The sequence below is a fragment of the Larimichthys crocea genome, chromosome XXIII (genome assembly GCF_000972845.2).
Source record: "Larimichthys crocea isolate SSNF chromosome XXIII, L_crocea_2.0, whole genome shotgun sequence".
Taxonomy (NCBI): domain Eukaryota; kingdom Metazoa; phylum Chordata; class Actinopteri; family Sciaenidae; genus Larimichthys; species Larimichthys crocea.
The window spans coordinates 4,823,534-4,850,273 of NC_040033.1; the positions used below are offsets into that span (position 1 = coordinate 4,823,534).

The window sequence follows — 26,740 nt, forward strand, 5'->3', positions numbered from 1 at the left end:
ACATACTGCCGTGGAAAGGTATAGATCAGAGGGGAAAACAGTGCCCAGGGCTAATGCACAGTGAGTGAAGGTAGAGGAGGGAAAAGAAAGAGTAAGAGCAAGAAAGAGATAGATTGAAAGGGAAGACATAATGCCTGGGGTACTGTGAAAGAATAGATGGCTCTCGGCCTTTAAAAGAGCAGAAAACAAAGAGTTGGGGAGGTGAAGGAGGGATGATAAGGTCTAAAATGATGAACTCAGCAAGAGGGCTTATAAAAGGACAATGATGGGAAGGATTTGAGAGATCTGAGATATATGTAAGGTGTCTTGGGGCATGTGGATAAAGGAGAAGATCAGCGATTCGGTACGGAATAAAGATGAAAAGGGTGCCTTGAAGAAACGGAGGTCTCCAGTTTAAAACGAAGCCCGACCATGATAACAGAGTGAACCCACACAGCAAAATAAAGTCCAGTCGTCCTCTCTGACCACAGAATTATCATCGCTTTTGTACATTTGAGCACCTCCGTCTGCAATTAGCATTTCACATATGAAAGAAGAGCATTCATCAGGATGTCAAACAGAGTCAAACTAAAATATCAGAGCATGGTCCGCGAGCAACACTTTATTTATCCCTATGATTTCCATGAAAGTCCATTTTATACCCTTGTTAGTATGCAGATGGTTTTTAACAAGGAGACAAAAGCTGTTGAGGGGGCGTTTGGCTATGCCAATCTAAAAATGTCTGAAACTGCTCTCCCGAGCACGTTCTGTATTAAAGCCATTGTGATGGTAATTTTGTCACCTCTAATGGACAATTAGATATGCTTGCAGATAGAGAGCACTCTGCATAACAATCTCTGGGTGCTAATTACCTCGCCAAATGGCGTGGTTGCTCGTGCGCCTATGGATGACTAAAGCAATAAGACCGAGCAGCAGCAGCAGATAGATTGAAGGTGAAAGGGGGCAGTTGCTGTATTAAACTTATCCTTTCCCGATAACGTCCTGATGGATGAGGAGCTGCATGAACTTTCATAAGTCTGCCAATTAATGGCTGCCTTCATGGGTTACCACTAGTGGCCTGAACTCGTTGTGTTTGTGACTGAAGCGTTTGTATTCAGGCTCATTGAAAGCTGAACCTTTCCCGTGGTATTGAGTAGGTAAATTCTAGAGAACTTTTGTTAAACTCAATCAGTGGTTGATAAGTACTCTTCAAAAAAAATAAAAATGTCAAGTACATGCACAACATGGAAAGTGCATTAAAGATGTATTAAATTTTCTCTTTTAGTTTCTTATTATGACTGAAGTGGTTCTATATTTTCAGTTAGAGATGTTTTGGTCCTTTAACATAAAAGATTTCTGGAGGCTTTTTTTCCTGAGCTCTTTTCTAACTGGGCGCACTCAGTTGGAAAAGAGCAATGTCACATACTTCCATGCACCAATCAGGATTGTGCATTATTCAAATTAAATTGTAACAAAAATTTTTGGGGTCTGCTATAACATCTGATCAAACGGCACCTACATATTACTGATAACATTTGAGATCACCCAACGCCAGCTAGGATTGGCTCCAGTCGATGGATGGATGGATGGATGGATGGATGGATGGATGGATACGAATGTGTTCTTACCAATACTTTAACTTTCATTGTTTCCCAGTGTTGTAGAGTATTCAGTTGTCAGTTTTCAGGAGCAAAAAATATTTCTTACAGTGTGTTAAAGCAATAGTTTTACTGTATCTGCAGCAGAGTTGATAGGGTTGTTGATCAATACCACTCAGTGAGACTTTCTCCACCAAACGTAGTTTCAAATTGGTACAATAAACTATGAATAACCAGTCACTGTAGACGATGTCAATATAAAATTTCAAATTAACAGGTTAGATTTTTTTTGGATGTGCCTCAGGAGGTAGAACGGGTCATACACTAATAAGATGACTGGTGGTTCAATCCTTGGTTACTCCGGTCTGCATGTCAGATTGTCCTTGGGCAAGATACTGAACCCTAAATTGCTCCCGAAGGCTGTGCCATTGGTGCCAAGGTGTATGAATGTTTATCTCCCAAAAACTGATGAGTAGTTGGTACCCTGCATGGCAGCCAATGGCATCAGTGTAGTGCTTTGTGTGGTCAGGAGACTAGAAAGACACCATATAAGTACGGTCCATTTACCATTTACAAGGTTTTAAATCAAAGTTAGACTCTCAACAAGAAGTAGCCTTTTGGAAACATAAGTATAAATCATATTGGGTGTTTATTGATGATAAACATTGATAAAACATTTGCAGGTCATCTCACAGACTGACCTGTGGCTGCAACTGTCTGGGAAGCTGAAAGTGTTTAATCACACTGTGCTTAGAACAAATGCTACTGCTTCTGTCCAGGCAGTCTGTAATTGAGTAGGGAGCACTTGATGTGGCGTACCAGAACAAACGATTCAGACATAACAAGGCTGTAGTTCTGCAACTGATAAAGTCTGATTAATTGTTGGAGCCAAAAGCTACCCATGCCCTGCTTTTATATTAGAATCCACCACACATATTACTGGCACTTAGTGACCCATTGATAATTGTTGCACGCCTTCATAAAAGTTGCACTTTTTTGGTGGCTGATGGATCCATAAAACTCCCAAATGAGCCAAATTTAATATGCCTTTGGATATTTAAAAAGGTAATAAATGGAAGCATCCCCTAAAATTTAATTATGTTGTTAATGCTCTGGACAGCTAATAACTTCATTAACATTGAATATTTGCTCTTCCTCTCATGCCAGAAGTTGTTATGTAATGCTCAATGGGTAAATGTCTTGTTTTACTACAGACATATTGGACATCACTTCCTTCTTAGTACTAAGTGATCTTTAGCTCCCGTTGTCTCGTGTCACAGTTACATTTGCTCTCTGCAAGCCGAGTGTCCGGCCGTTGGATGTAAGGAGCTTAATTATTGCTCAGCTGTGGGCAGTGAGCGTGTTTGAATGTGGTCATTAGGGTAATTATGTCTGCGGTTTTAAAAGATGATATTAAGAAATATCTTGGAATTAAAGTCTCTATTTCTCTCTGTCTCCTTGCAGGTAATGAGCTCTTGTACCGTAACCGCGAAGGCGATGTCGTCAAGTTCAACGTGGACGCGGATGAAAAGGTCACCTTGGTGCATAACAAGAAGTTTGTAAGTCTTTCATCAGCCTCTTTAGTTTCTCTTACTTTCTTATAATCGCAGGGCTAAAAAAAAAAAAAAAAAACTGACCACAGCTGCCCATGGATTAAATTAAAACTTTTCTTCTGGTGTCAGCAAATCAAAGTACCCGAAAGCATTTTTTTTTTTATTATTACAAAGCTCAATCAAACGATCCATTATTACTGTGAAGTGTGAACTGCATCGTTAAAACTTGGTGTCTAGCTATGTGGGGGGGAAAGATGGAGATGTACCGTCAGGGCCGCGGCGGCTCGGGTGACGACACACAACATTATGTCCGACTTCAAATCATCAAGCCCTAGTGCAAAGATTAATTCAACTCCCATTTGCTCCAGGAGCTGAGCAATCCGTCAAACGCAGTCATTTAAAGACTGCTCTAATGAAAAAATAGCACGCATGGTTAAAGGTCTCATCTTTTTATCCCCCCTCTCTCTCTCTCTTACATCTGCCTTTGCTTTCCCCCCCAGGAAATGTACAAAGCCAGCAAGTACGAGGTGTCTCCTGACATGAAGCATGTGCTGCTGGCCTACAACGTTGCACCGGTGAGCTTCTCATTTGTTTGCTTGTTTTTTGAATTAGCACACTGACAGCCAAATATGTCAGTCGCCTCCACTGGAGGAAGAAGAGAGGAGGGAGGTGGGAGGTATAGGCTGGTAGTGCGGCGAAGGATGGGGATGGAGGGGAAGGAGAGGAAAGTAATCATGGCAGGGCGCGAAGGCCTGTCGCACACCGGTGCCTGTCAGCGATGGCGTCGGGGGCCAGCACAGCCGAGTGGAACTGTAGCGAGGGAGGCAGAAACACAAACAAACCCCCTGGCACCACTAAGGCTTGCCGGCGGGGAGATGAGATCGACACGAAGCATCGGAGAATTTATCATTTCTGTGCGATGCTGAATAAACTACCCCGACTCTGCAAGCACCTTGATATGCATCACGGCATTTCATGCTCCTAATATGAGTAGATCAAATATATCGAACCATTTTTCTACCTGATGTCTGTGTGTTTTCTTTATGAGTGTGAAAAATGCCGGGCAGAGCTATAACCTTGCGTTATTACCTGAGATGAGCAGAAAACATTACGACCCACTGGAGATGTCTGCCGTGTTGTTACTGCATGTGTTTGCATTTTGTTATTCCACCCGAACCTCCATCACCTTGATAGATGACAGTCATTCCTCCTGTGCGCTCGCTGTAGCAGCACGCAGTCGGGGCAGGCGCGCACACGCCTCATCTCACAATATGATGTCGTATTGATCATGTATGTTCATAAGAAACGCAGAATTTACATAACACATAAAAACCCACCCTCTGTTTGAATGTGTCTCTAGTGGGCAGTGACTTTCATACACGCCTGCACGGTTCATAAACACTGCATTTGTAGCAGACGAGATCGCACGAATAATCAGTTATCATCTGTCAAGAAACTCATGAATAAAAGATGCAGAAGATGGACGAGTGTTAGGGATCAGTTCACATTTTTAGTGTCATTGTAGTGATGTTTTGTCCAAATAGCAGCTATAGCAGCTTCCAGTTAAATACAAGACAGCCGAATATGTTGATTTAGAGAGTAATTAATGCAGCTATTCTTCAGATTTCAATCCTGGTTGATTTGGCGACACCTTGTTATCGGCGGTCGCAGAAAATGCTTTCACTCTCCGATTTTATTCTGTACACGAAGTCTCCAAACCAGCAAAAGTCTTCCCTTCCTCAAAAGACATCCAATTTGTAACAGTGCGAGTATATAAATATTGCAATACTTTCATCAGTAGGCCGTAGGCTCAGTCGCCATTGTGTTGTCTTATTAGCCGATACAGCCGATGGTTAGTGACAAGTGGAGGATGACATGAGGACGTTCGAGATTTTAACACCAGGCTGAAAAGCAATGTTCTCCGACCTCTCTGGATTAAAGCGCCAAGACTGTTTGACCTGTAACCACGCCCACTAGTGATGTCACAGTGTACTGACACACCCAAGAGTACGCTTGTACATCACTGCGGCAAGGTGAGGTCGGAAAAAAAAAAATTTTTAGTTACTCTTTCACTTTTCGTCTTGGTTTGTAATATGGAACAAATCTTATTGCAAAGCTCCGAATTCAATATTGTAAGTCCTTTCTGTTTTTACATTCTTACTTCAGTAGTACGTCTTGTTTAACTGTGACATCCACAGAACAGAAAAAAACAGTCCCGTTTAAATCAAGATGTCACGTTGAAACTGTCATCTGTTTCACACCGAGTTACCTGATGTGGATCCTTTTTCCCGCTGCCTCTTCTTGCAGGTGTACCAGCATTCTTACACGGCGTTCTACATCATCTGCAGTCTGGAGACTCCGTAAGTAGGCTGCGTTGTTCCATTCATCCTGTTTTTCATTATCTTATCCTGTAATATCTCACCTGACCTCGCTGCCCGCGACAGCGAGAGCGTCTCGTTCCCCACCTGTTCTCGCAACCTGTTCTCGCCGCGCCACCTACAAAGCACCTCTGATATCAGCTACACCGCTAAGTCCTCCACCAGTGCTGTAACAGTGACAGCAATAACACTGCTTTGTCGTTCGAGTAGGGGATGAGGCACTTTGCAGTGTCACTTGTAGCTCTCTTGTCCTTCAATGATGAGCAGTTTAAAAAAATGCCTGCAGCATTGGTGAAGTGTGACAAGTCTGCTCTCTTTGCTGCAATGTCTAATCTTTATTAGAAACGTATGAAAAAGCCAAAGAAAATATGAATTATGACATTTTAATCTATATTCCCACACTGATGGCAGCAAGCTACCATGCAAGATGTTGTCCTGACCTTCGTGAGCAATTTGAGGTTTGGTGTCTTGCCCGAGGACACTTCAGCATGTGGACTGGAGGAGCTGGGGATCGAACCGCCAACCCTGGGACCAGTGGACCACATGCTCTACCTCCTGAGTCACAACCGCCACAAGCTGGAATAAAATCGACAGAAACACATTTTTTTTTTTTAAATAATACCTTTAATTAGCCTTGTTGCATTTGATTTATCTGCTATTGATCAGCAGCTAATACTTCTTATGGTCATTTTACTCAATAAGTAGACCCCTCACTTATTTCCCTTTGGAATTACTTCAGCCCCAGGTCACAGTATCACAGCCCCGTCAGCAGCTCTTGTGTGCAAATCTATTTGCGTGCTGCCACCCAGTGGTAGTTTGCTGAAGAACAAACAAAACACACACCTCAGCTGATGACCTCATTCATCCTCAGCTCCAGACAAAGACGTAGAGGCAGTGGCACCTCTAATTCTGCAGCCTGCACTGCGCAGCACTTTTCCCAATAAGGCGAGGTGACACTGTTATGGAGCGCTGGTATTTATGGACGCGCTTAAACCTTTGTTCTCCGACGTGCTACACTTGTTCTTCTGCCGCAGCAGTGCTGGGAGCAGACAATCACTGTGCTGTTAATGTGTCTGCACTTCTATCTGATAGCATTGTTTCCTCTTGTCTTGTCGCACCTCAGGGAGACGTGGAACTTGAACCCTCCAGAGGTGCGAAATGCTCAGCTGCAGTACGCAGGCTGGGGACCCCAGGGTCAGCAACTGGTAAGAAATACAGTTTAAATAAAGTCCCCGGTCTCATCTCTGCCTACCGACTAATGATGTTTTAAAGTTAGGATTCAAGCTATCTTTATTGATTAACATATAACCACTGAAACGTATTAATACGGCTTTGCAAGAGGTGGACAAGTACAAAATATGTCCAAAGCCCTGGAGTGCAGCGTCCTTTACTGCTGATTTGTAAAGTTAATCGATATAATTAATTATTTTAGGGGAATTTCTATCGACCCTCTGATGGGAAGAGCTGGAATAAGTAATGAAAGTACTTGTTTAAACCTGCATTAACTTTTTTTTTTGGCTACTCGAGGCAGCGAGCTGTTAGTACAACACTGATAAATGATCACCTTCTAACATTAGCAGCAACATTAGCACTTGTGTCTATATCCACGTGATGAATGGAAGTTCAATAGTCACTTTGCTTTTAGCTCTTAAATGCTCCTCGTCGACTCCTGAGGCAAATATCTGACTCATACGTTCACCGGCTGGTTGATCACTTAGTCTGTCAGTCAGGATGAAGGAAACTGCAGAGTTGTGATAATCAATCAACTCCTACATACATGTAGTCATGTGCTCGGCTGTTAATATGACAAAAATTCATTCTTGCAGCTTTAAGGTTACTTTGTTTGCAGTTATGCGGGATGTCATGCCTTCCAGTGTTGCGTTCAAGGACTTATTGTCAAATTACAGCGTCAGATATTTCAGGTAGTTAACCTTAAGCGGTGGTGAAAAGTTCCACCATACCTCAGGTTACAGTTGGGGTTCAGACACTAGAACCTCGGCTTCACAAATCAGGATCCTAACAAGAACAAATGGGTTGAGTTTATGCCTGACTTCCATCATTGAAACATCCTCCAGTGGCTTTTCCACTGGTCCACTTGGATAGATTGATGACCACCAACATGGTCATGTTGCATTGGCAGTGGCGACTCCGTCCAGGATCACCTGAATGCTCCTTTGCATCGACCAATTGACCAGTGCACAATGGATTATCGGATACCGATGGCGGCCAAGGATTGACAGCTTGCATCTTCCACATTTGGTGGAAATACAGCTGCATTTCTTGGCATTGCATTTGGAAGAAAATTTGAGACAATTTAAGGACAAATTTAGTCTAGAAAACAAAGGAAACTTCAGAGAATCCATCCATCGATTAAGTTCTCAGATGACCTTTGTATTTCCGAGGCAGCGTTTTCCTAAACTTGAGGGTATGCTAGAAGTTTGGATCCTTGAAAACAATCTTTTACCCTCTGGGTTTTAAAATCAACCAAATTATTCACAGAGATCTCCCAGTAAACAAATTTCAAATTAAACACTGTTGTTTGAATCACAAGGGGCAATGGTCCTTGGCGTCTCTTCCAAGATGAGTCATTTCCCGCCTCCATCATCACACGGGCGAAACTTGTCAGAGCATTAATGAGCTTCAGTCTGTTTGTTTGCAGGGCAGACAGACTGTAAGTGATAACATCCCGCAGCACAGTGCTATTAATTACCTGTTATCTCGTCAGTAGATTAATTAACACAGCCGCTAGATTGACATGGCCCCAAGTTTCCCGCCATTAGTCATGAAGTGTTTTTTTTACTTCCATCAGGCAGCTGCTTTTTTTCCTGAAGGTTGGAGGTCGAAGAGGCGGAGATTTAAGGGAGAGAAACAAGCGAACAAGGCAAACCGAGGCATGTGTTGTCATATTTAGACACCAAATACACATGAATCAGCCCACCTGTTGCCCTGTTCCCAAATCCCTTATGCACTTAATTAAGTCTAATTTACTCCCCCACAGAGATTGCGCACATACATGCCCATATGTACGCTCTCAAACACAGCCGGCCGGCCACATGTCGAGCTATTTGTTGGGCTAAAAAGTGAGTGTAATTGCGTGCGTGATTGGCATCTTGTTATCCACAGAGGCATGTGTCTGCACCAAGATGTTTCTTACTTTAAGTTAATCCCCATGCGAATGGAGGAGTTTATTTTCCCTGCAGCTATCAACGTAGCTGACACACATTCACACAATCAAAGTTTGGACGCTCGGCCGCGGGAGGCCTAACCTTTATATTACATTAGAGAGAGATAGTGTGTGTGTGTTTGACAGGCTTATGTTGTCTAACTAGAGAGTAGAATAATCTTGCATTCATGTGTTGTACAAGATTAAAATATGTATACTGAAAACAGGTCCCTAGTGTATTTCAAGATCCAAAAATCTGGAATCTACACTTCCCATAACGCATCTTGACCGCTTATTTCTTTAGATTATCGCTATTATCTGGCCAATGCTTGCATCTTTTTGTGTATTTTCTAACACAGGGTTCATCCTAAGAGTCTACAGGCCATGCTCGTGGCTGTTTTCTCAGCATTAGCATGCAAACAAGCTCCCACTGACAGTGTATAGTCTGTTGTTGGTGAGATATTCCGGTCTGGACCATCGTGGTGGCCTGACGCACTGACATTGCCATCCCTAGAGCCACACTGCTCAAAACTGACTCCCAATCCCAAACCGAGACACATGGGTGATGTCACACGGGTTGTTTTCTCAGACCTGACAAAGGAACAACACATGCTTTTATTTCTTTACATTCTTGTACCTGAACGGGTCCGTAGTTGGTACTTGTTAAAGAAGTGAAATGGAATGAAATGTTCTCATCGCGTCGGTGCAGTTTCAGCGTCGTCACCGGCACAAACAAACCAAACTAAAGTGGCAAAGTTTGTATAATCCCTTCCAAATGTTCTCGCTGAGGATAAATTTGAATCCCAGCCATCGCTGGCAGAGTTCTACCCTCCTTCAGAGAACGGGGCCGGGTCTTTTCTCTCTGTGTGCTGTGGCCTAGATTAGCTTCTATACAGGGACTCCATCTGCACCAAAGTGACACCAAACCACGAGGGCCCCCAGATCACGTCTTCTCAAGAGAAACTAATCGTGACAGATTCGTGTTACCTTTGCAGAGATGCGGGAGAAACCTTTTTGCTCGGTACTAAAGATTGCAAAATGCATGAATTCATGTGTTCTTTGTAGCATTGAACCTTTTTACACTGTAAAAAGAAGTAGAATCCAGTATTTGATTTCCTGCTGTACATCGTCACCTCATTTAGACTTCTCAGGGTGAATATTTTCCTGGAGAATCATTCACAAACTTGATACCTGCTCGAGGCAGGAGAGATTCCATAATCCTTGAGATACTGAGCGAACCCTTTCCTGTAATAGCCTGAGATTGATTTCAGCGTGGCGTTTAAGGCTGTAACATTTTAAAATTCCAGGCCCAAGAGCTGCCCCGCCCTTACCGGAGCTCACTGTGGGTGCTGATGATCTATTATTCTCTGTAATGAAAGAGTTGACCTTCAGTTATCTTGAAAGCCCTGCAGGCCTGCGGAGGAGAGCGTCAAAGTCAAAATCCGGTCCCGAGGTTTGCCGTCTTATCAGAAATTGAAAAAGACTTCTTTTTTTTTTTGTCAAAAAACTTCCCCTCAATGAAAAGCAGCCCCTGTGCCACTATGTGTGAGCTGCAGTGTGTGACAGGTGAAAAAGGGCCATGCTAATATGTGTTTAAACCCAGGAGTCGATCTTAGCTTTGATAGCACGACCTCTGCCATAGCCCGGTCTCCCACCTGTGATATAACATGTCAGTATAAATACCAGACTGTCCCGAGGCTTTCTCTTGTGCGTGTTGATAATAATAATGATCTAACAGCTTATTCACTATAAGAATATCCCCTGTAGGGAGGTTGTCAGTCAGGGTCAGCCCACAGATCAGCATCTAAAGAGCTGGAAATGGATTCAATATCTTGACAAGGGCACTTCAGCAGGATGGGAGCCGCTTGAAAAGGAGCTCTTATCGTGTGTTTTCCAGTTTAAAGATGGTTGTTGAGTTGTTTTGCCTTCTGATTGAATGTGTTTCATCTCTTTCTGGCTCTTGTAGATATTCATTTTTGAGAACAACATCTACTATCGCTCGACAGTGGAGAGCCGCTCCATTCGTCTGGTGTCTACCGGCAAGGAGGGCGTCATCTTCAACGGGCTCAGTGATTGGCTGTACGAAGGTAAGGCCGTAAAATGATGCCATTGAAGGGGAGTTATGGGGGTGTTGTTCAGCTCGGTTGGTAGAGCAGCCGCCCCATGTGCGAAGGCTCAGTCCCAGGGTTCGAATCCGACCTGTGGCTCTTTTCCCACATCCCATCTTTCTCGCTTCCCACATTCCTGTTCTTTTAAAATGACTCAGCTTCATGAGGACACAAATATGTTTTACTTTTACACCTCAGATGTATTTATCCATGCATTATTGTGTCAGCTTGGCTTTGACAGACGGTAACAAAGTCCAACAACCTGCAGCTCAAAAGCTCACAAGACGAAGACCTCAGGACGTCAGCCAAGAAACCGTGCCACACGTAATCCCCAGAATCCCCAAATTATCATTTATAGACTTTGGATTTTGTGGGGATTATAGACAACCAAGATATATAACATTTTGGTAAGCTGTAGAGATCCTTGTAAAGCAGATCGTGCTAACTCTCAGAAAACTATTCCTCTAGTCAGGTCACCATTGTCTATGAAGTCACTGTAGGTCAGTCTTTCCTAACTTTGAATTAAGGACCTCTCAAATGGGTCACGAGATGAACCAAAGAGACCGTGACATGATTTCCAGGGTAGGAAAGAAGACAGAAAATAGTTGCACGACACAAAATAATTTTTTTTTGATAATCTTTGTTTGTTTCTGGATACTTTTACTTCAGTAGGCCTCTTTTTGACCAGTTGTTGGCATGCAACACGCAATGAGAGGTCCGAGTGCACAACACACAACACTTTTTAAACCGACTTTAGAGAATCTCTTTCTCTCTCCTCTATCTCCCCCCTCCAGCCCATCGTTTGAGTTTGAACACTCTGCAGTTACACGTGTATTAGTGAGTAATGACATGAGGCATCGTGACTCTCCGGCGTCTGAAGTCACATTAGTATTTTTGGCGTGCAGCCCTTGATTTCCTGCAGGTAAATTAAAAATGGAAACTCTTGTCAATTTGCTTTACACAACCCCCCCTCCCCTGAAAATGAATGAATGTTCTACATGGGTTGATTTGCATTAATTCAGCTGCGGCGGCGTGTTGTACACACTCTGATACAGATGTCATGGCGCTCTCTCCGAGCCGATCAAAGAATCACCTGTGTGCCTCGCAGTCAAAAACGGGGACGGGTGCTGTGTTAGAATTCAGCTAATGAATTTCTATCCGCTGCGCTGGGTGCGCTCTCTGCTCCGGTGGAACAGTGTTTTAATAACAGAGCGAGTGGGAGATGGGGAAAGCACACAGATGTAGAGATGGCAGAGACGGAGACGGCTCGTGATGCACAACAAGCTGTTAATCCTCCAGTTACAGTATGAAACGACACACATGAGCTCCATGATGTGAATGGCCTCTGAGCATTTAGAAGCTGTGACGCGTTATCTGAGGTCACCAGTGCTCCGGGACAAAAGATGTTTGGCTGTTTCCCTTTCAGGACCGGGTCCGTTTCTTATTTAATGTTATCAACCCACAGCGCCGCTTATCTCTACATTAGCCCAGCCTGACATTGGAAACCAAGTCCATCCTTCAAGAGCAATATCCACGCTCAGCCATTTAAACATTCATCAGAGCGTTATTGCAGCGTCTGACCCCTCGACTCGTATTTATGAGCTGCTGAAGGCTCGGTAATTTACACTCATCGTTTATTGACCAGATAAATCTTTCACTGAGAGATGCAGACGCAGAATCGGCTTCATAACGTCGAGATAAACGTGAAGTGTGGAACAACAGAATTGCTTTTGGTTTGTTCCCACGTATATATCTTTCCAATTGTACACGCTTGTGTTGAGATTCTTCCTCCAGTCCTGTTTCATTATTGTGAGCGATCGGGTAGTCCAATATTTGGTGCTAACACTGTATTATTACAGGTATTAAACATATTTAATTATGCACTTATAACATGACAATGATGACAAAAATTCAAGATATCAGACGTCATTTGAATTAAGAGCGCAAAACCTATGATATATAGATAAGATATATATAATCATGGTTGCTTTGTCCAGTTTATTGGGTTACCAAGCTGCCCACATGGGGGTTGTAATATTCAGATTTTCTTGTAGTTTGTGGTGCTGTTGGACTGCATGACACTGTACTGTGTCATGCTTATCAATGAGGGTGGACTTAATAATAAATTTAAAGCAAAATCAACACCTCTAAACCAAAACTTTATTAAGTTATGAAGATTTATCGCAGGCTGGTTTTCAACCTAATAAAGGTAAATGAGCGTATATCAGCGAGGGTGAACTAAAGTCAAAGTGAAGTTAAGGGTAAAGTAAAAGCACCAAAAAAATATTATGCAAGTTATGAGACAGATACATAAGTTAACATATGTAAGAGTGAGGTGTTTTCCCCTTCGAACCATAAAACTTAAACACTATATGGCCAAAAGTTTATGGACACTGTTGTCTGCTGGAGTGTTATTCCATGGTTCCAATTAAGAGAAATCATACCACAACATCTTCAGATCAGACATTGTGATATTCGCCACGACAGCGTCCGGGTTCACAAAGAAATCCGTCCCACTGATGAATTAGAACACCCATTGTGTGACCGAGGCCTTATCGCTCCAACATCAGTGCCTCGACCTCACTAATGCTCTTGTGGCTGAATGTGAGCGAATCCCTGCGGAAAAGCCTGAAACCAGCAGAGCGGAGGCACATTAATGCCCACCATTTCAGCATGAGCTGTTTATAATGGCATATGGGCGCCATGTTCAGGTTATTTTCATGTTTTTATTTCCTAATGTTGTCATAATATGCTAAAAGTCCCTTTTATTGCTATTAATGATAAATCCCCTTTTCATAAATATATATGAGCCTGTAAACAGACTTGGCGCCGGCCCAGCGGTGCTGCCAGCGTCTGCAGGGGAGCTTAGAAGCCATGCCAGGTTGTGTAATGTTTACAGTCATCAGCGAGACTGCAAAGCAGAAGATTGTCCATGCTAATGGACTCAGGCTTTACTCTGGCCAAGGTCAAGCCGAGGCTCAGACTGCTGCTGAGGGGAAATGAGGTCTTACTGTCGCCGCGAGGCGGATTTGATGCCGAGGGGTGAAAGGTTGGCAAATAATCTCCCAGGCTTGACTATCCTCTGGCCTGTATTGCTGTTTTAATCCATGGATGTGTGTGTGTGTGTAGTGTGCATGCAGTGGAAGACAGAAAGAGATAGGAGAAATAAAACAATTAAATAGACACAGCCAAGAACCCCGTCGGCTGTGTGTAATAGTCCAAAACGCCTCAGGAGAGTCTCGAGTGTTTTGTCATCTGTCGCCTGTCTGATTATTGAGGCTGCGCTCATGCACATCCTGCAGTGTGACGCAGCTCAAGGAAACAAATGTTTATTGGGCTCTGGTGCGCCGAGATAAAAAACCCCGGCCTCGCTTTGATTTGAGTCATGTTTGCCCCCATAGATGTTTGGATAGATGACTTTTTTTTTTTTCTTCCTTTTTCGCAGGGTTGTGTCTGTTTATCACGCTGTTTGTGGCCGAGTCTGCGGGGCATCGAATAACCACATCATCGACTCGAAAGATTAATAAAGGGAATAAAAAACTGTTGGTTTAAGTTTGGTGTGAATGCGAGCTGAAACTGATGTGAGGCACACAGTTGGAAATAAAGTTGTGGAAGATTCTTTTTTTTAGTCACACAGAAATCAGGTTTGAGAAAGTCAATAATGATTTCTTTGCACGTTGTCACTGTAGGCCCTACAGTGACTGTTAGTCCAAATCAGTACCCTACACTGTAGGGAGATCAGTGTAGGGTACCCTACAGTCTAGGGTACTGATCTGTAGGGTACCCTACAGTGTAGGGTACTGATTTGGACTAACAGTCACTTTAGATCTTAAAATCAAGTCAACGAAACAGAACATTACGAACAACATCTTTAATTATCTGTAGAAATCGTGGAGCCAAAAGCTCGCAGCACTTTTTTAAATATCTACCTGACGGACAGGAAGTGGTGTGTTGTTGTTTTTGGTTTGCTAAAGGGTTACTCCACCATGTGGAGAATTGAACAGCAGCACTTAAAGGGGGAAAACGTTGGGGGCGGTCGGAAGTGTAGTGGGTTAAGCGGCCGCCCCATGTGTAGAGGCTTCAGTCCTTGCTGCAGCCGGCCCCGGTTCGAAACCCGCATCGGACGGTAATTTACTGCGTGTCATTCCCCCTCTCTCTGCCCCCTGCTTCCTGTCTATCTTCAACTGTTCTATCAATAAAGGCATAAAAAGCCCAAAAATATAATCTTAAAAAAAAAAGGGGAAACGTTGGATCCTACATTTCCCATAATTCAAGTCAGTAACATCTTCTATTAGACCCCTCCCCTTCCTCTTATACGCCCTCTTTTCACACACACACAGTTTGTAACGACGTTTCTGTGACACGTTTTCTCTCTATTGATAACTGCTGACATCTTCAGAGTTTCCCTCCAGGTTGAGAAACTTTGGGGGAATTTTGAGCATTTTTCCTGTCTGTAGATTTCACTAAAGTTTAGCATCATTTGCATATTTAAACGTTCAATTCCAGGAAACTTGTAGTCCAAAAACTAATTGTCTTGATGTGAGTAATCGACTGTGGAAGTGTCTATTAGCTAAAGACCAAAAGATCTATCACATTTAACTTTCTGTCTGTAGCATTGCAGGGTAAATAAACACACAGGGGCCATATCCTCCTTTCTGTTTGCTTAATATAGACCTGGAAAGAACAAGAACACAATGACTGTAAAAGCATTTTCGCCCTGCATCATCTAACAGCGTTGTCTTTGGATGAGGCTCAGCAAAAAAAAAAAAATCTCACCTCGCTCCGTCATGTGCTTTTTCTATTCCTGCTCAATTATCACTCGCGCCGTCACCTCCAGTAACGGTACAGTATTTATAGTAACAGCTGCTTCTCCGACATGTTTCTTTTCGGCGCGTTTTGGTGGGAAACAAGAATGTCACGTCATCAAAGCGATAATCTGAGGACGGCGTGTCTCATCGCCACTTTTCCATATTATAGATGTAGATTTGGGTGCATTTAATATGGTAGTTAATTAATGTTGATGAGCTTTTCTGAGGTTCAGTTTTGTGTTGTGTGATTGGTGGAGGTGTCATGGTTTCTGGGTTGGACTACGGGAATATTCAGAACACAAAGAGGAAAGTAGTCATTGAACTGGTCCTGTCCTAAAAAAATCTGCATCAGACAATTAGAACTGAAGAAAAAAAAAGCTGCGTTTGTTTCTGTGCCATAATGCTGCTCTACTTTTTTTCTAGTCTGAGCACGTGACACTGCTGCCCTCTGTCGGAAATGTGCGCTCGTGTTTTTGTTAAGGAGCTGAGCAGTCACCGTGTGGATCGAGTGCTCACACTTTAAACAAGAAACGAACAAAATGCAACCTGCAGCCTTTGATTTTCTCTCTCTCATCAGTTCGGCCCGCCTGCGTGTGTCACCTTGAAGTCATTATTTCTTGACACTTGACTCATGCCATCTCATGCATTAATAATGTCCTTTACTAAATGAATAATGTAGCCTGCACAGCAGGGTGGAGAGTGCGGATACAGAGGAGAGAGGAGATGAGCTTCCAAAAGCTCACCGTGGTAATCATCACAAAGAAGCAGAACGAGTCACAATCTCATTACTTTAAGAGAGAGAGAATGAGAGCTCCCTCTTCTCATTACTACTTTCTTCTTGTGCATGTAAAGCATCCTTCCACAACCTTTCTCCTTGACTGGAAGAAGGTGACTGGGCGTCCCCAGCCGAGCGGATCTGACAGCCTCCGTGCCTCCACTCACACGTGGAATGCTTTTTTTAAGCCGCTGTTGCTGCCGGTGCTGGTGGAGTCAGCAGGCAGCGGCTGAAACTGGCCATGCGGGAAATCATTTTTTTATTATTTTATTTTTTTTCTTCCTCCTCCTCCCCCCCCTCGTCATTTGCAAATGCAGCACAATGCTTTGCTGCGCTGTTCATCATCAGACGATGAGATCCAATCATTCCCCCACTGAGCTGTGCCAGCAGGGTGCCGGTGGACACTCCATGCAAGCGAAGCAGAGCAAAAACTTACCGGACTAAATGCTGGGATTAGTCCTCTGCAGTTGTCCACCAGTGGAAAGATGCACATCACTGTTGCATTAAAGAACAAACGTACAGGAGCGTTTGTCAAATGATGCTGCTCATCGAGTCATTCCACCGAGCGTGCCTAGTTAATGAAAATACTAATTGGTAGTTGATGTCTGTTAATTCCCCAGAGCGAGCACCCTGTCCCACAGATAAACAAGCATTAATGAAATCTGAATTGCAAAAGCTGATTTAAACTGTAGCTGGTGGCACGGCGTAAACAATAAGTCCAAATGTGTGCAGACTAACAACAGACTTAATGATGAAGTCGGATTGTCACGGCCGTGCTTTATGTTGTCGGAAAAGTTCCCTCAGTGAGCTTTTATTTGCATAATTTCTTAATAAGTCACCGTGTGTTGACAGAAGGGTGTGTGTGTGTGTGTGTGTGTGACTGCTTTTATCCCCCATTATGTTCTATCTGTCTGTCGAACAAGAGTGTGTGTGATTGTGACATTATTTGAGATACATACACACACCTGCCCGTAGAAAGGGTCTTGGGGGGAACAAGTATGTAATGAGTTGAAGTGAGTTTCTTGCTGAATGGTACACACACACACACACACACACACACACACACACACACACACACACACACACACACAGGTAATGACAATCCCCAAAAAACAAAAGTTGAAGTACACCTGGTGAGAAATCGCTGCTGCTGGTTCATTTCTGGGAAATGTAGCCGAGTTTCTATTTTTGGTCGATAGGCTGCGGCGAGATTAAAAGCTGTTGTGATTTATGACCTCAACATTTTGTGCTCGGCTGTGTGTGTGCGTGTGTGTGTGTGTGTGTGTGTGTGTGTGTGTGTAGGTTTAAAAGAGAGGTAAGGAGTGAGTGAGCGAGTCCAAATATAGAAAACAGGTCAGGCGAGCGTTAGTCTGCTATATTGCTGATAGGGCAGAGAGGAAAACTTTTCTTTTCTCGTGCTTTAACGTGATTCTTGGGGGAATTATTGTTATTTTTTAAAAATATTATTTTCATTTTTTTTATGGTTTGGTGAGCTTGCATTTCCTGGTCCTGGGTACTGTGTGTTTTGTCACTTTTGGTACCTTTGGTATCCTGTACAAAGGCCAATGAGACACAGCTGCTCCATAAACAGATATCTGCTTGTGAATCCAGAATCTGTTGGCAGGTAACCACATTTTGGTACCAGAAGCGTTCTGGTGTCTGTTTGTAGTCCAAATGGCATTGACCAGTCACGTCTGAGTACGCTTTGGTTGTAGAGAGCAAAAAAGGCTGAACACATTGGCCAAAAAACTAAATTCAGAACCCACCGTCTACCGTATCATGACGATTTAGCTTTTTATCTGTTTAGAGTTGGAACAGAAATGTATCTTTCTTGTAATTCTCACACATCCATTTGTTAATCGGAAGGAAGTCTTGGCCCAGATATCCGTTATCTGTTTTCCAGATATCTGCTGGCGACTCTGGAAGCCCATATATACGATAGCTGATGGGTTCTCAGACTAGAGAGACAACATTTCTGAATTAACAGTTTCATGAGTTTCTATAAAGAACATCTACAGTATATACATTTTAAAAGACATTTTTCCCGTGACACCTTTTCATTTCTAACCCTGACAAATAACAACAGTATGACTCTGTTGGCCTGCAGCCATGTCATTAACTTGTATCTCTGCTCGTGTGTTGAGTTTTTATTCGCTGTCGTTATGATTGATGCTTATTTTTCACTCTTCCAGAGGAGATTTTCCAGTCCCATATCGCTCATTGGTGGTCTCCAGATGGTGCCAGGTTGGCTTATGCCACCATCAATGACACGCTGGTGCCCAGGATGGAGCTCCCGATGTTCACCGGCACGCCTTACCCAATGGGGAAGGAGTACCACTATCCTAAGGTTGCACACTTTTATCCTCAACACCACTTTGACGGCTGTTACAACACATCAACATATTTTTAAAGTTCACCTTTTTGCTCATCCCCGCTCAGGCCGGTGAGGAGAACCCGGTCATCACTTTGTATGTGGTCAACCTGAATGGACCTCTGCACACCATCGAGATGAGGAGACCTGATGATCCCAGGATCGGGTGAGGCATGCAGACTGTCATCAGGCAGATGACTCAGATCATTTATATTCTTTCCTGTGTGTTTTTATTTATGCATATTTCTCAAATATCACGTTCTTTGTACCGTCGTGTACGTCCTGCAGACTGTCTGTGAATTCTGTTTCTGATGCATTTTTACTTAATGCGGCCGCGTGTTTGCTTCCATTAACTTTAATCCCCTCCCATTTGCTCTGTTCATATTTATACCCAATTTTTTATTCCTCCTTTCGCGTGGCTCATTATATTTGGCTCTAATGTCTCAGTTTCTCTGCAAGAGATCATTAATGTTTCATCCCTTTTAAAAATTCTGTCATGATCTGCAATTAGTAAATGGAAACATTTTGGCACTTCTTTTTTTCGTCGTTGTTCGTCGTTTTATGTTCTCATATTTTTGCCTCTTTGGTGATTGATCGTCTGCCCGCTGACGATGCTGATTCACAGGCGGCGTAAACGAGGTTGAACATTATTTAATCACCTCTCCGTGTTTTTTCAGCGAGTACTACGTGACCATGGTGAAATGGGCCACCACCACCAAACTGGCCATCAACTGGCTGAACAGAGCCCAGAACATCTCCATACTGACGCTGTGTGAGGCCACGACAGGAGTCTGCACGAAGGTAAACCGATGTCTCGTGTGTGTGTGTCTCAAAAGTTTTCCGGACTCTTTTGATACAACTGAAAGCTGCCAATGTGTCTCTGCAGAAACATGAGGATGAAAGTGAAGGATGGCTGCACAGACAGGTGAGAATACTGACACAGATTTGTGTCATGTTTAGAAAAAACACTAATTTCATCCTATGAAATCAACATGTCGCGTGTTTTTTGTCTTCAGAATGAGAAGCCGCTGTTTTCCAAAGATGGACTGAAGCTCTTCTTCACTCGGGCCATTCCTCAAGGAGGCAGGGGCAAGTTCTTCCACATCTCCATGTCCATCTCCCAGGTAACACAGTATAATTTTAAGACAGTTTATTGTCTTAATATGTACATGTCTTCATAATAATGAGTCTTTTCTGTTTGTCTCCAAAGCCAAACACCAGCACGGATACGCTGCAGTCCATCACGTCCGGAGACTGGGATGTCACCCAAGTCCTGGCCTACAACGAGGACAGCCAGTTGATGTGAGCACCCACAAATCTATGAACATGTCAGCTGTCTTTGTCATAACGAGGAAACACGAGGCGACTGAGCGAGAAACAGACAATGAAACAGAAATGATTAGAAAAACAACTTGTTTTATTGGAAATCATGTCAGATATGTTTTGCTTGTTCCAAAATCTGGGAGAAGAAAAACTTGAAGCCGCTGGAAACCAGAATCCACAAAGCCTTGTCACTATATAATAACAAAATAAAACTTGGTTAGACTTTCTGATGTTCCAACAATCACCAACTCTGGTTTGCTCGATATGAATCCTCAGTTCGACGAGTTAGATCTGAAGATATTCTGCTAAAATCGCTGCTCTTGTAAAAGGAGTGTGGTGTTTTGGCTTCAAAGAGACTGTATATAAAGGCTTCAGCTGTGTGACGGCAAAGTCAAGTGGTGAAAATATACTAAATATGGCAAACACTTATACTAATATTGAATTTTTTTTAGGTGGATAAAATAGTTGTACTGTTCAGCTTCTGTTGTCCTCACGGGGGACGCTGTCAATCAAAGCGGGACCTGCCGCGCCCACACAGTCCTGAGAAATAGTCTGAACAGAATAATGAACATCTAGGAGACAGTTATGAATCTTTATTGTCACTCAGATTTTTGTGGATGCTTAATGAGACGCTCAACTTTTTTGAAGCGACATTTGCAGGGGTGTTAAAATTTACGAGAGAGACGACGGGCTGAGTGTTTCAGCAGCAGACACGGAGCTCGGTGACGTTTATTGTTCAGTGTCGAGACTGAATCTGAATCTAGGGCCGATGCTGCCGTGCTTATCGTGTATTTCCTGCTCCTCCCGCTTCACACAGTAAACCTCTCAAGACGTGTTCGGTGTAACAGCGACTGTGTCGCACCCACGAGGACTGCGACTCATCCCCACACACCTCCCCCCATCACGACCAGATAATTTCACACCCACACTCCGAGCCTCAAGGCAACTGTGATCTGACTAACATGATCTCACACACACACACACAAACATTGTTACTCATTGTTTCCAGTGCTGGAGTGACTCGGAAAACTTTTCCCAAAGGGGGGAAAGATTTGGCCTACTTTTATTCTAAAAGGATTCGTTCCCCCCAGTTTTTCCCGCATCGTTCATTTATGAAGCATCTATTCTGGGGAGCAGTTGGGTCACTGCATGTGCAGGTGCTTTTTTTTGATGATTTGTTTGTGTGACTCATCATTTCTCTCTTTTTGAATGTAGATACTTCTTGAGCACAGAGGACGGCCCGAAGCGAAGACATTTGTACAGGTGACGGCTGTTTTATGTGTTTGTTTTATCCGGAGGGAGTGAGAAAAAAGTCTTTAAAAAGTTGCATGTCCTCTTTTTTGTTTCCATAGCGCCGACACGTTCGGTTCTTTCAACCGCCGCTGTCTGTCGTGCTCCTTGTCCAACGCCTGTGGCTACATCAGCGGCTCCTTCAGCCACAACATGAGCTATTTCCTGCTCAACTGCCAAGGTAGCCAACCACCGTGTCTTTGTCCGACATGTCCACGTTACATAGACGCATATAGGAGCTGTTTTATTAATGAGGTTGTAAAGTGCATGGCAGCGAGGTCAAAGAGGGTATTTGGAGGGTAGCTGAAGCATCTTCAGCTCGACACAGACAGAGTTACCGCCTCCTTTTTATTGTCGCATTAAAGTTTTATTTTTTAAAAGTCAATCTAAATGCGTTTAGTGCATCTGTGAAAGAAAAGTACACCATGAAATCACTCCCTTGCATTCAATTCATTTCAAAATAAAAGCACCAAATTATGAGTCCAAATCCACTTAAAGCTGCTGATAATGGAGCGACACCACACACACACCCTCCCGATGTGGCGGCCCGTTTAAGCTGCAAACATTTCCCATCTCTCCATCCGCCCTGCATCGACGTCAACATCGCCACCGCTGGTTCTTCAGCCCCACCCCACCGTCCCAGCATGCACCTGCAGGCTCCGGGATGTTTACTTATCACTCCTCAAAATCTCTACGTATGCATATCTGAGCGGGGTAATGAGGTCGGAGTCTAGAAGCCAAAATCTAACTGGAAAAACATACTGGTAATAAAATAGCATCTTTCCCTCTGGATATAAAGGAGTTTAAGTATCATGAAATGGTGCCCTATATGTACTGACTGCAACTATTCAGCATTACTCTCTAATTTCTGCATATTTCTGTTCAAAAATGTGATATTGTGCTCCAAATCTTTGACTCTCTATTCTCCAGTTTTTTACAAAAAAAATAAGAACTCCTGTCTTTTTTTTTTACCTTTGATTCATACGTGCTCTGCTAGGCATGAAAATGCCAAAGGAACAAACAAAATGCTTCAAAATGTCACACCGCTGTCTTCAGGCCAAAAGATTCAAGAGTCAGAAGATCCGTGTTTCCGTCTTTTCAGTCTGACTGAAACCTTGCCGCTTCAATATTTAATCACCGATCCAACGTTTTTTTTGTGTGTCAGTCACCTCTGAACCTGAATCTGAATCATCGCTGAGCTCAGATCAAACCTGGAAACGTCCATCAACAACCCCAGAAATCACTGATTGTCAGCGGTCCTGCACCTCATACATTTGTAATACACCGCACTCCTCAACATCCTGCCTCCAAGACTTCATATCATGAGGTTATATAATATCATTACCACGAGGAGGGATGAAAGAAAGGAGGCCGAGAGCGAGCCGCTCCACCGTACACACAACCACAATGTTCCCAATCTGCTAAGTGCAGCGATCACGTCATCTTCTCCACGATTTGAGGTTTTAGGCATGAGGGACTCTGCCTCCTGTTTGTCCTGTTTGTGGCCTAGATATGAGAAATCTATTTTAGCCACAGCATTTCATAAATTGAATAAGCACAAAACAATGTCTCTTTGTTTGGGAGACAGAGATCTGGGATGTCGCATCGTGCATTAGATGATGAACACAAACAAAAACTAAATATGTCATTGGACCTATATGCCACAACTTTAGTGTGAAATTGCATTATATAATATTTCCATATGTACATCTTTTTTATTAGGCTGGGACATCCCGTTTGTGTCCATCTACAAGACCCAGAGAGACGCCGAGAGCGAAACGCAGGACAGAGAGAGTGAGTATCGTCCATTTGCATTTACAAGACCCTAAATTACGTTGGAGACATTACGGGTGACCTTGTGGCGCAGCGGTGTAATGGCTACATTAAAAGTGACCTTGTCGAGAGAGAGAGAGTTTCTGTTGCAGCGCAGAACGACCACCTGCACGATGAGTCACTGTTTGTGTACAAGCCAAGTCCTGCATGAGGCCAGTAATCGCATTACTCCTGACGACGGATGTCCTCATTAAATTATGACCTGCCCAACAGCTATATCAGCATAGTGTAATTTGATTACTACAGTGTGTGTGTGTGTGTGTGTGTGTGTGTGACAGTCAGTGTCATCTTTTACCATTATAATGTCCCTGCCCTGAAGGAGTCAATGGAATATTATCAGCATAGATTATTTGATGTGAGTGTAACAATGTTCACAAGTTCTGTTGAAATGGACATATAGTATGCAAAGTGTCGTCATAGCAACAAAGTCAGGATGTCATAATTGGCCGAATGCCTGCATAGGCATGCTCACAATACCGACGCTTGATAAAATCAAACATGTTTTATGTTATCGGAGGTTTTTAGTCTCGGCAACAATCCATAGGTGCGCTCTCCAGCCGTAGCGGGCCGTGTTCGGCACCGCGTTGCCATGCTCACTCAAGGCAGACACAAGAATGTGAAGTCTCGCTTCTCTTGGTTTTCTCTTGGAGTTGTGCCTCTTTGACGTGTCCTCCCGTCTGTATCACGATCGAGTGGAGAAGGGAGGGGAATAAAAAAAAAGGTGGACAGAAATTGAAATGTGCACACAAGGACAGCCGTGAAGCCGAAAGCTGCTTTTGTTTCTGCTTCTACTGTTTTCTGTCTTGTAAATTTCCACAAGGTGTAGCAGGATGGGAAATAATAATGTGACCCTGCGAGATCCCGAGTCTCTGCAAAACCATCCAAACTCTGTGACTTTTGACACACAGTCTTTAGATGTGAAAGTTTTCCACTGTATGCTCGACATGAGACTAAAAACTGAGCAGTGTTAGAGTCAAGGTCATATCAGAACCACTCTGTGCACGCATACAGAAACACTCTGTTGGCTGTAGTCAGTAATCCATGCAGAGCTCCTCCTCTTCTTCCTTTTTAGACGGTTTAATTGAAGTTTTCCCTCCATCAGCCTGCCATGTTTCTATCTGTCAGTGCAGGCATGGCTGGCAGCTGACTGTGGATTTCCCTCCTGGATGCTGCCTTTTGACCGTTTACACAAACCAATCCCCAACGTACAACGTTTGCTGCATCCCCTTTGGCTTCAGCAGTCATGGCAACCACGGGCGATAAGTTAGCATTGCACAAACCGGCTGTAGCTGTTGAGTAACGGCTGATTCTCTTTCCAGGACAACCTTTTGAGATTTGAAGTTTGCTTTCAGCAAAACCAGGTCACAGTCCAGGTGTTTTGGGATTTTTTGTTGGAGCTCCTTACATACAAACATGCAACTTCTAAATCAAACTTTCTATGACTGTCTATCTAATTCTTGTCACGTTCTTGTCCAAACATTAATACAGTGAATCTCATTGGTTGATGACGTGCTGTCTTGCAGGTATTGCGGAAGTCTATAAACTGGAGACCAATGAGAACCTGAGGCTGACCCTGGACTCCATGCAGATGCCCAAAGTGGAGTACGAGGAGATCAACATGGATGACTACAGTACGTGTCACGGTCCACGCATACAAAGTAATCTGACAGCTGACAGAAACTTTGTTAGGGAGTCACATAAGAAGACTTTCAAATCAGGGAGTCTGTGAAGCTCAAACAAAGACTTTAAAGTGAAGAGCCTCGTCTCTGATATTATTCCATTTGAATTACTGAAAAGGTAAAACTGTCCAGAATTTAACAAGAAAACCCAGACCGGAGAAAATATGTCTTCCTCTTCTGGCAACTGAGGGATAAGACTCTTCACTCCTCCATACCTGTGATATCACACACCATCATTTACCTTCTCCACTGACTCGAATCTGTTCATTTGGATTCAGCAAATTAATGAAAAACATAACATCCCAACTTCCATAATCCTCTTTCTGGATGCAGATGATACAGAATCTGACTTTTCTTTACTTTTATTCATGATACACTGTCATCGATAACTGGTCATTAAAGGTAACGATGGTTAAAAAATATATGTGATAGTTTGAATGAATTTTGTATTGACTGTATTTTTTTCTGCATTTGCAGCCTTGTCGCTGCAGATCATCAAACCTGCCGGCTTTGTGGTTACGGCGCACTATCCACTGCTCCTGCTCGTGTATGTATGAGCGCATGTTTGCACACACACACACACACACACACACACACACACACAGACTCATGTCCACTTTGATTTCAGTGGCGATTTCCTGGACTGGAGTCTTAATCAGTCTTAATATGAATCTAAAAAGCACGGCTGCTTTGTCCTCGACTCCACTGGATGATAATTAGACTGTGAATGAGGAGACTCACCCTGCCGTCCACTCTGTTCTTTCATTAGCATTCCTTTCCTCGGGCCTTTAACTCTCTTCTACTCTGCAGCTCAAATCTAAGCCTTTCTGAATTTGGCCCTTTTTGTGCTCTTTGCCTGGATTTTCCTGTATGCTAATTTTTCCAATTTTCTGAAAGTGACCATGACGGCTTATCTCTGAAAACTGTGCTGCATTAGTCGATAAAGTCAGTTTGCAGTTGAAGCACCTACAGCTGTTGTATAATCAGACACTTTGCTCACCCAATATATATCAATATACTCTGATTCTGTTTCTGGTCTGTGGTCGTATTCGTGCAGCGACGGGACACCCGGTGGTCAGATGGTTGCAGAGAAGTTTCACATGGACTGGGCCACGGTGCTGGTGAGCAGCTTCGGCGCCATCGTGGTGCGCTGCGACGGGCGAGGCAGCGGCTTCCAGGGGACCAACCTGCTGCACCGGATCCAGAAGAAGCTGGGCGTGTACGAGGAACAGGATCAGAAGGACGCGCTCAAGTACGCAACGTTTTCATCTTAACAGACGTTAGAGTGAACATGGGGTGCCAGAATTTGCTTTCTCACCACACCTTTTTCTAAAAAGAATCCAATCAGCATTTAGAAACAACCTCATTTTCTGGAAATTTCAAGCAAAATACAAAGTTTTACATGTAAATTTGTTGATTTTTTTTGTTAGAAATTCAGGATAGCTAGATTAAATCCACAAATAGTACCAAACAAATCTTAATCGAAATAATACAATAATAATTGCATTTATAAAGCTCCTTTCAAGAAATAATACAATAATAATTGCATTTATAAAGCTCCTTTCAAGGTACCTAAGGTTGCTTTATATGCATAAGAGGTTTAAACCTTTAAATTCAGAATATGCTGTCATTAGTTTATGAATGTTCATACTTCCATATCTGTATGACAAAAGCTGTAAATGATAATCAAATCTTATTAGGTTTTTTAACAAACCTCTGCTTCCAAAAGTGATGTTGAAGAAATCTGTTCTAATTTCTAACAGTTTTTACAAAATGTAAATGTTATTTCTAACTAGAACCAATCTTTATCTTCTGCAGTTTTCTTCTGAAAGAGCCGTACGTTGATAAAACCAGAGTTGGAGCTTTTGGAAAGGTAAGAACG

At 43.1% G+C, this 26,740-nt stretch overlaps 1 protein-coding gene across 5 annotated transcripts in view; it reads left to right on the forward strand.

Annotated features, from left to right (window-relative positions):
* The window catches only part of dpp6a (dipeptidyl-peptidase 6a), a 192,528-nt gene that overhangs the window by 160,959 nt on the left and 4,829 nt on the right, over positions 1-26,740 (forward strand). For all 5 annotated transcript variants that reach the window (XM_019266976.2, XM_019266977.2, XM_019266978.2 and 2 more), the window contains 18 exons: positions 3,042-3,136; positions 3,631-3,705; positions 5,438-5,490; positions 6,632-6,713; positions 10,638-10,758; positions 18,555-18,709; positions 18,802-18,899; positions 19,411-19,534; positions 19,620-19,658; positions 19,750-19,857; positions 19,944-20,035; positions 21,272-21,319; positions 21,409-21,527; positions 23,069-23,140; positions 24,703-24,810; positions 25,336-25,405; positions 25,916-26,110; positions 26,677-26,731. In XM_019266976.2, coding sequence (XP_019122521.1) covers positions 3,042-3,136; positions 3,631-3,705; positions 5,438-5,490; positions 6,632-6,713; positions 10,638-10,758; positions 18,555-18,709; positions 18,802-18,899; positions 19,411-19,534; positions 19,620-19,658; positions 19,750-19,857; positions 19,944-20,035; positions 21,272-21,319; positions 21,409-21,527; positions 23,069-23,140; positions 24,703-24,810; positions 25,336-25,405; positions 25,916-26,110; positions 26,677-26,731 — 1,709 coding nt within the window. The remainder of the gene's footprint in view (positions 1-3,041; positions 3,137-3,630; positions 3,706-5,437; positions 5,491-6,631; positions 6,714-10,637; positions 10,759-18,554; positions 18,710-18,801; positions 18,900-19,410; positions 19,535-19,619; positions 19,659-19,749; positions 19,858-19,943; positions 20,036-21,271; positions 21,320-21,408; positions 21,528-23,068; positions 23,141-24,702; positions 24,811-25,335; positions 25,406-25,915; positions 26,111-26,676; positions 26,732-26,740) is intronic.